Raw genomic sequence first — 13464 nt, 5'->3', positions numbered from 1 at the left:
ATTTATAGGTTTCTGAATTACCATATTCGCACCGTCTTTCAAATGCAATGTAAACCAACTCAGCACTCGTACTTTGATACATCATAAAATACATAATCACACAGCAAAACAGATGTTTAACCACATTTATTAGCTCAAACCATGCAAATATAGTAGAAAATCATCATTATGCACAGATGTATTTTAGTTTGTGAGGCATATTAGTTGTAGCAGGTACAGTTCTTCTGAGGGTATTTGGACTTCACTGGAATATTTCCTTTTTCTGCAACTTTATTCTTCTACTCCATTACATATTGGTTGTAAAGATTAATTGTAAATAGTAATTAATTTAACTACTGAGTTATTTTGCAGATAACACGCGTAACTTTTTGGGGGGCAATTTGGTTAAAAAACAAAAACATGCTTAAACAGAATAATGCTGATTATCAATAAGTATGTTTATAATTTACTTTGAAATGCCTTTTATTGCCAGAGAGTTATTGTTGACACTATAATACATTTAAAGTTAAAATCACCTGTAGGCGACTTTAACTTTTACGAAGTAATATTTGAACAGAATATCTTTATTTTACTCGGCTGGTTATGAGAGCAGAGTTACTCAAATGTTGATCGACCAAAGTCAAACATTTTCCTACAGAGTGACTCATCTTCTCAGCACTAAAGCACCTGCAGGTCCGGGTTTGGCCACGCCCCCCTGGGTCCTACCTGTTGAGCGATGTAAGAAGAAGAAGGAGAAACGTCTTAGCTCCACACCTGAACGAGTCCTGAAGCCAAGATGAGTCTGCCGGACTACAAATCACCTGGGAAACAGTCTTCAGCTGCAGCTCCAGTAAGAAAACTTTTTATCATCACAGTTTGAGATTTAGCGAAGCAGTGAGCGTGAAACTCACCTGTTACCTGACTGAACAGGTGATGGAGGCGCAGAGAAGCTACACAGCGCTGAGGTTAACAAACATTTGGTCTTGTTTCCTTAATGAGCTCATTATTTACTGCAGGTTGTATTTTTATTTTAGTAATTTTAAGGTTCTGAAAGAGTTCATTTAAAGCGGTTTAACAGCCGCCATCTTCTACAGGAATGTGAACGATGAGGAAACTCGAGAAGTAACGAACCGAGACAGAAGTAAAAGTTTGTTAACCCTTAAATGTGTCTCACAGGGAAACACACACTTTACTCTTCTGAATTAAATGTAATGGTGTAAAAAGTATAAAAATGACTGAGTGGTAGTGGAGAAGAAGTAGCCTGTCATATTACAGAATATGGAAGTAATCCTGTAGAGTACAAGTACTCAAATATGTACTCAAATATGTACTTCAGTGCCATATTGAGTAAATGAACGTTACTGGGAGCGTTACAAAAAGTTCCCAAAAGATAGATATTGTGTTAAAATTCATTAAGTATCTGACAATAAATGCACTTATATGATTACAATTACAAGTAAAAGTAACTCGGGTAACTATTACTTTAGTTAAGGTGAAAGTCAACCCTTCACATATTACTCGAGTATCTGGTGTTAAAGTTACTTTCCAGTGTGTAAAAAGTAATTTAAAGTCATACTTTGATGAGTATGCAGATATTGTATTACATTATTACTTTGGGAAAGTATCTGATAATAATACATTTACTTGATTATCAAAAGTACAAGTAAAAGTAACTTAAACATTTAAAGAATTTACCTTTATGGAAACATTGTAAACTACAGATCGAGCAATTATTGGACTTAATATTCATCCAAATGTTGACAAAATAAATGTAATTAAAAATGTTTTACTTTGATGCAGCATGTAAATTCTTTAAATGTTTAAGTTACTTTTACTTGTACTTTTATCTAACACAAGTTGACTGTGAGACCAGAGTTACCCAAGTTCCTTTTACTTGTAATTGTAATACTGTAAGTACATTTATTGCCAGATACTTTATGAATTTTAACACAATATCTGTCTTATATCGAGTAATATTGATATTGATATATTAATATTGAGTTTATATATGAGTACTTGTACTCTATAGGATTACTTCCATATTATGTAATCTGACAGGCTTCTTCCTCTCCACTACCACTACTATTGTACTTTTTACTCCACTACATTTAATTTAGTGGAGTAAATCGTGTATTTCCCTGTGAGACACATTTAAGGGTTAATAATCCTCCGACACAGATTTTAAAGGTAATATTATATTTTTAACTTCACTACATTCATATCATAACTTTAGTTACTTTGAGGGTTACATGGTGCATCAGAGTCAAAGTCGAACCTTTTTAATTACATTTATTCTGTCAAGATTTGGATTTTTAACAAAGGCTGAATATTAAATCCAATAATTGGTTCTGTAGTAGAATGTAGTGGAGTAAAAAGTATAAAATTACATTTAAATGTAGTGAGTAAAATACAAGTACCTCACAATTAGTACAGCACTTAAGTATAAGTACTTAGTTACTTTCCACCACTACAGTTATTGATTATAGATCTGCTGTCCCTGCGGCTGTTCCTGGTGGTTTTTTGACAGACAGTGGAGACACGAGGTGTTATCAGCCTGAACAAATCAATGAGTCGTGACTCACTGAACACACAGCGAGTGTTTTCAGGTGACGACGGAGCTGAAGTACAGCTGTCGTCTAATCCACAGCATCATGTTCACTGGTTCAGTCTAGAGCTGCAACCATCAGTCAGATCATTGATTAGTTGATAAAAAGATGTTTTGAAACTATTTGGGGAATTTGGTTTCATCATTTCAGTAATTTTTCAAGCATAAATGTCAAACATGTTCCGGTTCCAGCTGCTTAAATGTGAGAGTTTCCTGCCCCACTTTGTCATTTATGATGCTAAAATGAAGAGTTGTTGAGTTTTGGACTGTAGAAACAATTTGACGACGTCTCTTTGAGCTCTGGGAGGTTGTGACAATTTTTTACATTTCATTAAACTGAAATGCGATGCTGATACACACGTCAGGGAGTTAACATTTAAATATTTATGTATCTGCCAATAAACATAATGTTTTCGTGATGAGCCCTCAAATTAGGCTATTTAACACATATTTTACATCTATATACATTAAATTATGATGATTTATTCGTCTTTCTCTGCATTATGAGCTCTTGAAAAAAGGTCAAGACAACATACGTGCAATTATCGATTTGTCTGTTGCGCCCTACATAAGTTTTATAGTTCAAACAATTAGTCAAATAATGGAAACAATCTGCAGATAAAGTGATGATAAAAATGATCACTGGCTGTATATGAAGACAAAAGTTATAGTAAAATGGAAGTCACATGTTCCCAAATCACAAAGTCACTTCTAACTTATTCAGCATCTAAATAAAACGCAGACTACATCTGGGTTTAAATGTTACCTGTTGTTTCAGTCTTCTATAACATTAAACTAAATATATTTTTAGTTTTGGACTGTTGGTCAGACAAAACCAGACATTCAAACAGGTCAGTTTGTCATTTTTGGGAGTGGTGACAGGGAGCTTTTTTGTATTTTTTGACAAAGACTAAACAGCTAATCAAGAAAAATAATGTATAAAGAATTTACCATCAATCTGCAGTAAGCTAGTCTGGAAAACGCCTCCTGTAAAGTGAATGCTGTGCACTCTTCTTTACCAATATCTTTAAAATGACAGAATCTGAGTCTCTCTTTTAGAAGTAACATGTTTGGGTAGGCTGCTCAAACATCATCTGTTCTTTTCAATGCAGTTATTTTGATTCACTCATGAATGAGATGTGTGTTCTCAGGACATGTTAAAACAAAACACGAAGGGAGAAATAAACCTGAAGTAAATGAATAGTCTTTGTGTCTTCAGGCTTCTCCAGTCGTGCAGCTGAACGTCGGTGGTCACCCGTTCACCACCTTTCTGAGCACGCTCAGGAAACACCCCGACTCCAAGCTGGCCGAGCTGTTCAGCGGTCAGCCCAAACTACGCACAGACACACAGGGACGATACTTCTTAGACCGCGATGGTTCACACTTCGGAGCCGTCCTCGAGTTCCTGAGATCAGACTGTGTGCCCACAGAAAACATCCAGGAGGTTTGAGACCTGCTGTTTTATCAGTCGACTGCTTTAAAGACATCGTGAAGGATGTAAACAGCTCCTGTCAGCTCAGAAACAGACGTGATCAGTCTGCCTGCTGACGTGTGTGTGTGTGTGTGTGTGTGTGTGTGTGTGTTTCTGCAGGTCCACAGGGAGGCGTTGTACTACAACATCAAACCGCTGATCAAACGTCTGGAGGAAACTCCTCGGCTGTTTGGAGAGCTGGTGGGACGGCAGCAGTTTCTCTCCAGAGTCCCTCACTACAAAGAAAACATCGAGGTCAGAAACACTCACAACAACTTTCATTAGATCACATATTAACATCTCATGCAGCTTTATCCTCCTGCTCCACTACATCTCAGAGGCAAATATTGTTCTCTTATTCCAGTAAATTTGATGTTTTTTACAGCTTCAGTTACCAGTTTCAGACGTTTCATCCACTTCCTGTCCAGTGAAAACCACGTAGCAGGGACGGGTCACGATTTCTAACTATCTGAATAATCATCAGATTGTTCCCCGTGATTACTGAATGTCAGTTCTTGCTTAAAATATCTACCATGTAGAAATTTCTCCTTGTTTTTCAGCTAAATAAACTCTTTAAACTCTGAGTCGCTGGAGAAGTCTTTGTCATAAAGCTGAAAACAGGCTACAAACATATGATGATCTTATAGAATATGATGCATTACTGTAGATCAAACTTCCAACAGTGTGTTAAGGAGTTAAAATGAGACACCTGAAACATCTACAACATAAGTAAAGTACATTTTACCGATAAAAGCAGGTCGATTATCTGAACGTTTCTTCCAGGTGCTGATCCGTATCGCCAGAGCCGAGGCCATCGCCACCCGCCACTCCACCATCATGATCTGCGTGCTGCGGACGGAGGAGGATTTGGGTTTCTATGACAACGCCATCGGCAGCCTGGAGGCGGACAAGGAGTCGGTGGTGACGTTCGGACCCTGGAAGGCCGTCCCGTCCGTTAAAGACCTGCTGGACTGCGTGAAGACGGACATTGAGAGTCAGGGCTACAGGGTGAGCATCGAGCCGCACGTCATGGAGAAGAGCTTCCTGTCCAGGAGCTACGACTACTTCTACAAACTCATATTCACCTGGTGGTGACGAGAGGACCACAAACCAAACTGTACACACAAATAACAGACAGTATTTAATGAGTTATTTGTTCAAAGTTGCTGCAGTTTTTCCTAAATGTTTGTAAGTCATGCTGCATGTTTATACACCTGGGGTCTTGATTTTGAACATTTTAGACACTAGGGGTCAGTAAAGTATCTGTAGATAATTCATTTCAAACGTACGGTTGTTTAAAGTTTTATATATCCTTACTTTCTCACGATGAAGACCTTTTATATCTAATGATTAATTTAGGTGCTCATGTGTATGAATATTGTATCATATCCTGTGTAATGTCTGAAATCATGTACTGCTGCTCAGTTTTAATAAACAACAACAACTTAACAATCTGACTGTCCTTTTAGACATGTTGTAGTTCAGGTGATGATGCACAGCTGCAGATCGAGCACCTTTCTTATAAGCTTTGATTCATTTACAGTCCAACAGGAGACTGATAGGAACAAAACAAAACTCCTTAAAGGTTTGGTCTCAGGTGTTTTCTATATTTAAAGGTCCTAACAACTACCTGGACACCCTGATGTGCAGAGTTCAGTCTCTCCAGGATATTTCTATATGAATCATCACCTCGCTTCTTTTCACCGCCTGCTGCAGACGTCTCTGCTCCGAGCTTCACACCTTTTCTGCTTCCTACAGTTGCAACACTTCTTAAGAGCTCATGTTTGAGCACTTTGCTGCACTTGACGGTCTGATTATTAAACCATATGCTCGAGGTACTGTGTCTAATTTCAGGCTTATCGTTCAAAGATACTTCACCACAAAACACTTCATCGCACCAACGTCAGAGGTTGTAAACTCAACACCTGCTACCTTAACTACACCTGTAGGGGTCATGGAGCAGCCCAGCTCTTAGATTTACTGAATGTGAATGTTCTGGCCAGTTAAGTGCATCTTAGTTTTATATGTTAATACTTTTTAACCAGAGTTGGAGTTATAATCTTCACTTTGTTGGGTCTAAGATAACTAACGTGAGGGGCAGAAATTAATAAATAAACAATAAGCAAGAGAGAAAGAGGAAGACAGACTGATGGAAGCTCGTTTCCTCTAGTCAAAGAGGAAAATAAGATGAAAATTAAACTTAATGAATGATTATTTCCATTGTAAATGAAAATTATGAGAATGAAAATCAAAATTATAAGTAAAAGACCAAAATTATCAGGTAAAAAGTTAAAATTATCAGCCAAAATGCCATAATTATGGAATAAAGTCAAACTTGATCTTATTATTATGAGTTTTTGCTCTTAATTTCACCTTTTATGTCATAGTTCTATCCTATGGTGGGAATATATACATATTTTTATATATTCAATAAATATATATGTGATTTAATAAATCACAAAAAAATGTCTTCCATCACATCCTCGTCCTCTGTGTGGTGGTCCGGTTTGATTCTGTAGGAAAACGTGTTTCTTTCATCTTATTTGTGTCATTAACATCAATAAAACTAATTATAGTAAGATATACATTATTTGTGGTTGCAGTGATGCTTGTTGGTGATGTTTGAATGATGTAACTGATGTTTAGTATTCAGCTGAGCTCCATCATAACTGGAACCCATCTTTACTTTTACTTTACTTTTTTGTGTCACCATCAACATTTTGTTAGATTTTTCTTTTTCTTCTGTGCATTTGTTAAATTCAGAATAATAGTTTTCTCTCTTAAAGTAAGAAGCAGTTTGTTTCATGTTTCAGGGGAATGGACAGATTAACATGAACACGTGTAATTCATAAAGCAATCTAAACTCCAACTCTGTAAATCCAAAATGTGTCAAATCTGCTGACGTTATTCAGGCGGTCGTATATCTTGTCAGAGCGGTTCAGGTGTGAAATCCTTCTCAGTTGTGTTGTGTTGTGTTTCATACCGGTGAGGTTCAGTTGTCGAGGATAACACTGCGTCACAAACACAACACTGGGAAATCCACGACCCAGATGAAGAGAATGAAAAAGGTCATCAAACACAAAAGCTGAACCAGCATGTTGAGAGCGGAGCAGCGTTCACCACACAGCAGGACATTGTTTCAACCCTCCATGTCACACCGCTTCCTGTGTGAACAACAACAACACACAGCGGGCACAAACACAGAAGCACCACAAAAAAAAATCAAAAGCTGTGGGTGAAATTCAGGAATCGTTTGTGTATTATATTCTAATGTTAGAGTTTAGGAATCACCTACTTTATTTAACTGATCTGTTTCTCTTTTTACAGTTAATGTTGCTTATTTATCAACGAGGAACTTTTAAAGGTAATGAAACAGCCTCAGTTTATTACTGACGACCCTGTAAAATCTAAAAAAGTGACTTTACTTAAAGACATTGAGGGAAACATTGGTAAAACTTCACACAGCTTAGATTTAATATTCTGCTTTAATTGGTAATTCAGAGGTTATAAGACGACCTTGTTCCATATAGTTATTATTCTTACTGCTTGTAACTGGGTCGGATTTTGATGTATCCAGGTCAGATGAGTCATTCTGGAGTGTTGATGACTTTTGTTTAATATACATTTATATCAATAAAATAAATGAATGTAAATGTTATCAAACTTCAATAGAACTGTTTGGTGGAATAATGTTAAAAATCACCTGGACAGATTTGAAACATGACTTGTTGGTTCTCGAGTTCTTTATTCTTCCTCTGTACGGAGAAACGTGGACCTGCGACCTCTTCTACAGTTTTTTCACCACAATGTGTCACAACCACATTTCCTCTTAAAACCCCCGACAAAAAGTGCCCACGGCTGCGTTTCACACCTTCAGTCACATTATAAGAAGAGTGACGGTGATACATGACAATAAAACAGGTGGAAGTGTTCCTTTAAATTTTATTCATTCTGATTTTGTTTTATAGTTTTTATTGGATCTCATTGAGCACCATCAGTTAAAATTCATCCTGCTCAGTGTACATAATGTATATAAACATGTATATATATAAATCATGTGCACATATTTATCCAGTATTTATAATTTTTCTTTGACTTTTATGGTGCACATTTATAAATAACAATAAGAAGAAGTCAAACAATCCACCGTTCTGTATTTTTTTATCATCCTTCACCTGTTTGTTCAGTTTTTGTTGTGCGTCAGATTACTACAAACTCAACAAACTCTGATTTTATTTCTTATATTTGTGCTGTTGTAAAATTAGTTTCATGCATCTTTTTGTTGACGGCACAGAGATGATGAGAGAGACGAGGAGTGACACGTGTCAAACCGCCGAGGCCATTTATTAAAAAACACCAAAGTGAAGTGATAAAATCAAAAGCAAAATGTGTCTTAAAAATGTGAATCGTCACAATTCTTGTTTGCCGTTGAGTCTCCTTCTCTATATTTTATATTTGTCTGTTTTCAGTCTGATCATCTTCACAGCTTTGTAGAAAATGAGCATCAGTATCTTGAAAAAACAGTTTATGGACATTTATTCACATTCCTATTTTTATTTAATATGATAAAATATTCAATTTGAAGTGCTTGTGCTTCCTTTAAAATGTAAATTTAAAGGACAATTTCACCCAAAATTGAAAAAAATCAGTCATTATCTCCCTTCATGCTGATGGAAAGTCAGGCGGTGGTTTGTAGTCAACAAAACATTTCTGGAGCTTCACAGAAAAAAACAGCACCGCAGATTTCTCCTGAATAACTGACGTAGCTGGAGACTTGTTTTATAACGTAAAAAAAACAACCAAAATAACATAAAATGGCTCTGTACAGCTCGTCTGTCGAGTCTACAGGAGCCCCGAGAGCCCAAACTGAGTTGATTTACACTCTTTCTTTTGGCTGAAATGTTCTCGTACCCAAATACGTATATATATTGGTCTTGTGTACAAATTTGTTCAGAGTTATTATGTTTCAGCACTTTATACGTTAAATTTTTAGTCACTCTTGTCGTATTAATTTTCTCATTTCACACCTTGTTTAAATCCTCCATCTTGAAGGAGGAACTGTAACTACACAATTTCCCCACGAGGATTAATAAAGTGTTTCTGATTCTGATTCTGAAGCCGTGTTAACATGCACCTGCAGGTTGAGGGTGTAAATTACGTCTTTTCAAATCGTTTCGGGATCTCAGAGCTTCTACGTTTTAAAACAAATCTCCAGCTACGTCAGTTCTTTAGGAGAATGCTGCAATTCTGTTTTTGCAGTGAAGCTCTACAAATGTTTCGTGGACTATGAAACTTTACCTGACTCTCCATCGACATGGACGTGAGGAGATAACTCACTGAATTTACATTTTTAGGGTGAACTTGTCCTTTAAAGCAACAGGTTTTCATGTAAAACAAAGCAGAAGGAGTACATTTATTCTCACTTGTGGGCTGATGATCTCCGCCTGCATTTATAATCACAACATGCTGTTGAAAACTTTGCAGAAACCCGGAGAGAGGAGCTGAAATGATTAAATCAGAGGTCTCATCACTTCATTCTCTAAGGAGCCTTTAGGGTGTGTGTGTGTCTCTCACTGAGGATGAGGGCTGATGTTTGTGTGTCCTGTTCAGTTCAGTTAACACAGGAAATGAAGACGGTCGTCTGAAGAGCGGCAGCAGCATCACGGAGACACACAGAGAGCGTCTGCAGAGGTGAAAACAGACATGACAGCCGTGAAAGACCTGACGAGAGTCCTGCTGCTCACCTGTCTGCTTCCAACAGGTAAGACTCATTTTGATCTGTTTATGGCTGGATCTGATCAGGTCAGAGGTGGAAGAAGAACTCTGGTTCATTTCTTGCCTACATGAACTTTACTTCAGCTCAAGTATGACTTTTGGCTACTTTTAAAACACTAAATAAAACATAAAGGGTCATAAAAACTCAAGCCGACCTGAAAGTGATCCACTAAATTTCTTTCTTATTAGATTTTAGCTGCAGACTTGGTAGTTTTCCTTCTCTGTTTCAGTCCATTTCTGTCCCAAATGAGAGAGGAAATGAAACTGAGAAGAGAAAAGTCACTCTTTGATTCATCACAAATGTTTAATAAGTGTATCAGTGCTTCTGCTCCCAAAATCTAAAAGATGCAGGTTTCCATGTAACATCAATCTGGAGCAGATTTATCTGAATTATAAAGTACAAAGATGAGTTTATAGATGAATAATTATTCTGATGTTTGAAACCTCTCTCTGCTGTGCTGCTGACAGACACTTTTTGTGTTTCCAGGTGTGAGTGGAAAAAAAGACTCAGTGTTTGTGTACAGTAGACTTGGAGGTGACACCCTGCTGCCCTGCACTGGCCTCCCCTCAAACCCAAACTGCTCCCTCGTCTCCTGGACCTTCTTCAGAGGTGTCCGGTACACCGAGGAGGTGAGCGGGGGGAAGGTGAGGAAGGACTCAGACAAATCCAGCCGCCTGTCCATCACATCCAACTGCTCTCTCACACTCCGTGACCTCCGGGTCGATGACGCCGGCTCCTACGTCTGCCTGCAGAGTGGAATTTCTCTCACTGACATTTACCTCTCCATCCTCACCATCACCTCCCTGTCCACCATCACTGACCTGCAGCCTGGAGGAAACCTCACCCTTAACTGCATCCTGTTCACCTACTACGATGCCGGCAGCTGCAGGTCGTACTCCAGCATGTTCAACCTCAGCTGGGCGGCTGCAGACGGGACGATGCTGCAGCCTGAAGACAACAGGTGCTCAGATTACTGTCTTTAATCTGCCAACAGGCGCTGAATCCTTTAAACAATCATGTCACAAGTTAAATTATGGAGGAAAATTACTTTTTATTAACCAAAATGTTCATTTATTTTGTTATTATATATATTATTGTTTGACCTTTTTGTAACACTTTTCGACACATCTGACATTTTTCTTTCTTTCTCTTATTGTCAACAAATTCTATAAAACCCCAAATCCACCAGTATTTCTGGTTACATGGAAAATATTTCTTCAGTCTGATTAGAGATTCCAGTTTAACTGTTTTACACTAGATTAAGTGATGTGATAAGATGTGTCTTTAAATGCCCTGAAGCTTTTAATCAGGACTGAACTTTCTTGACATGTGCGGAGTGGTTCTGCCCGCTGGAAGCTAATCTGCTATAAATACAACATATATATTTGTATTTATTCATGTATTCATTCACTCCACCTGTTCCCACAGTGTATCCTGGAACAGTATTTTTGTTTGTGGTTCAGTTGAAAGCTCTCATCTCTTCAAACGCAACTCTTTGTTTCGAGCCTTTCGGCCATCGAGGCGTTCAACAATCCTTAAAACCTTAAAGATCTCCATCAAGGAAAGTTTTATCGTCCACAGACCAGTTCTGTTTTGTGACCAACATTGATTTCTAAATCAGCTGCTCAGCGTGTTTTTTATCAAACAAACAGGAGGAAAAAGTACATTTGTTTGGGACTATTTCTAGCGGTGGATGAATCTACATTTGGTGCTCTTTGTGAGTGTTGGCGGCAGCAGGACGACGTGTGTGTGTGTGTGTGGGAGTTGAAATAAACTTCATTGTGTGTTCATGCTAATGAAGGAACAACAGTGTGGCTCATTGGTGGGTTTTCAAACAACAATAGATTGTTTGTGCACAGAGGAAACAAGAGAAATATGACATTTAACTTATTCTTATACTTTTATGTCTTTGGATTTGTTGACGGGAAGATACTGAATATTACCCGACCTGTCGTATTACTGCTAAGTACTCAAAGACAACAATAAAGACAATATATGAAACATTGATTGACTGACGGCTGTGTGATCTGATGCAGGTACGAGCTGATTGGTCGCTCTCGCTGCAACATCACCCTGGTGACAAACCTCCGGAGGGAAGACAACAACAGGGCGTGGAGGTGTCAGGTGACCACCAAAGGAAACATCAGGCCGGTGTTTCAAGACTTCACATCCAGGTTTTTGTTTGAAGAAGCTCCTACTGATCTGATTCCTCCAGCTGACGTCAGCTGTCCCGTCCACCTGCCCATCAGCCGCATCATGCTCTGTGTGGCTCTGCCCATCATGGTCATCATCGTGAGCTGCACAAAGAGGAGAGACAGGAGGAGGGTCAAAACATCTGCAGCGGGCATCGAGCTCCAGCAAGTTAACTGCTGATCAGCTGACTGTTGGTCACTGTGTCTGTTCTTGTCATATATCAGCTGTTCTCTGCTCAAATGAACCATGAAGGTGAAAAACAAGAGAAACAAACTCCTGTCCAAGATTTTGGTCAAAGAATAAGATAAGAAATACAGACGGGATATTTAATGGAGCTTAAAATGTGCAGATAGGACAGTTTGTAACATGTATTTTATGGGGAATTTCACACAGACTGGGAAAATGAGAAGAAAACAGAAAACAGAAGTAGAGATATAATCTATTAAATTTGTGCACTTTCAGCAGCAACGTGATTCAAGTTGTAAATAAATCTCTCAACATTTTATTTGTTTTGTGTTTTTTGGCACCAGAAAACAGGTCAGTGTCATGTTGTGATGTGAAAAGTTTGTTCTTACATGTTAAAGATATATTTTCATGTCATTACATCATAAAAACGTATAGCAAGTGACTGGATTGATTGATGTAATGAGATATCTTATTTTTATAACATAGAATTTAACTTTATGTGATAATGTAACATGGAAATATTTGCTTATAATGTTCTACGGTATAATTATAAATTATCACTGTCGAGCCTGAAATGTTCACATTATAACAAGGTGAATAGTATTTTGTTGTACCAAGCAATGTTTATTCTTATAATGTGACAAATTTGTACTACAATAACATGAAAACTTTTTTTAGATCTTGTTATAGCAATAAACTTTTTACGTGATAATGATCCATTTTTCTTTTTCTTGTGTGGCACAATAGATTTATCAAACAGCTCTAATCTGTGAATAATATACTTAAGATATCTTTAAGAAATATTTAACTCTGTAACAGAATTGCCAGCAGTTGTGTTAATAGTTTTAATATTCACCGGTTAAAACTAGGAATGAAAATGAAACTGCTCTCCTCCTTTATTAGTTTAAAAAAGAAAGAAACTATGACCTTAGAATTCAACACTTTGACATGTTGATAGAATCAGGTTGGGTTGCGTTTTGTTTGTACATTTGCATGATCTGAATTCTCATAAACAGTCTTTAATTTTACCTGTAAAATCTACTGTGTGTTTTTTTTTTAAAAACATACTTGTTGTTTCATGAGTTCCACTGTTTTACAATACTGACAATAACTGAACTAACACAAGTACTCAGGCCACTATTTTGATAACTGATTACTTGTTCTTGTACTTTTTTTCTTGCTAAACCACCGACCAATATCTGGCTGCAGCTTCTCAAATAGTGAAGATTTGCCACTTTGCTATTTTACTGAGGT

At 37.5% G+C, this 13464-nt stretch overlaps 2 protein-coding genes across 2 annotated transcripts; both read left to right on the top strand.

Moving 5' to 3' along the window:
- Positions 1 to 675: 675 nt before the first annotated feature.
- kctd14 (potassium channel tetramerization domain containing 14) lies at positions 676 to 5507 on the top strand. The gene is made up of 4 exons (XM_030441651.1): positions 676 to 829; positions 3804 to 4028; positions 4176 to 4310; positions 4839 to 5507. The coding sequence occupies exons 1-4, from the start codon at positions 776 to 778 to the stop codon at positions 5148 to 5150; spliced, it is 726 nt and encodes a 241-aa protein (XP_030297511.1). The 5' UTR covers positions 676 to 775; the 3' UTR covers positions 5151 to 5507.
- A 3979-nt stretch (positions 5508 to 9486) lies between these two features.
- Positions 9487 to 13238, top strand: LOC115596945 (uncharacterized). The gene is made up of 4 exons (XM_030442446.1): positions 9487 to 9576; positions 9666 to 9816; positions 10318 to 10792; positions 11868 to 13238. Exons 2-4 carry the CDS (start codon positions 9759 to 9761, stop codon positions 12202 to 12204), a joined length of 870 nt encoding a protein of 289 aa, XP_030298306.1. The 5' UTR covers positions 9487 to 9576; positions 9666 to 9758; the 3' UTR covers positions 12205 to 13238.
- Positions 13239 to 13464: the final 226 nt, after the last annotated feature.

The sequence above is a fragment of the Sparus aurata genome, chromosome 2 (assembly GCF_900880675.1).
Source record: "Sparus aurata chromosome 2, fSpaAur1.1, whole genome shotgun sequence".
Lineage (NCBI taxonomy): Eukaryota > Metazoa > Chordata > Actinopteri > Spariformes > Sparidae > Sparus > Sparus aurata.
The sequence above is the reverse complement of the archived record's forward strand: the minus strand, read 5'-3'. Positions and strand labels throughout refer to the sequence as shown.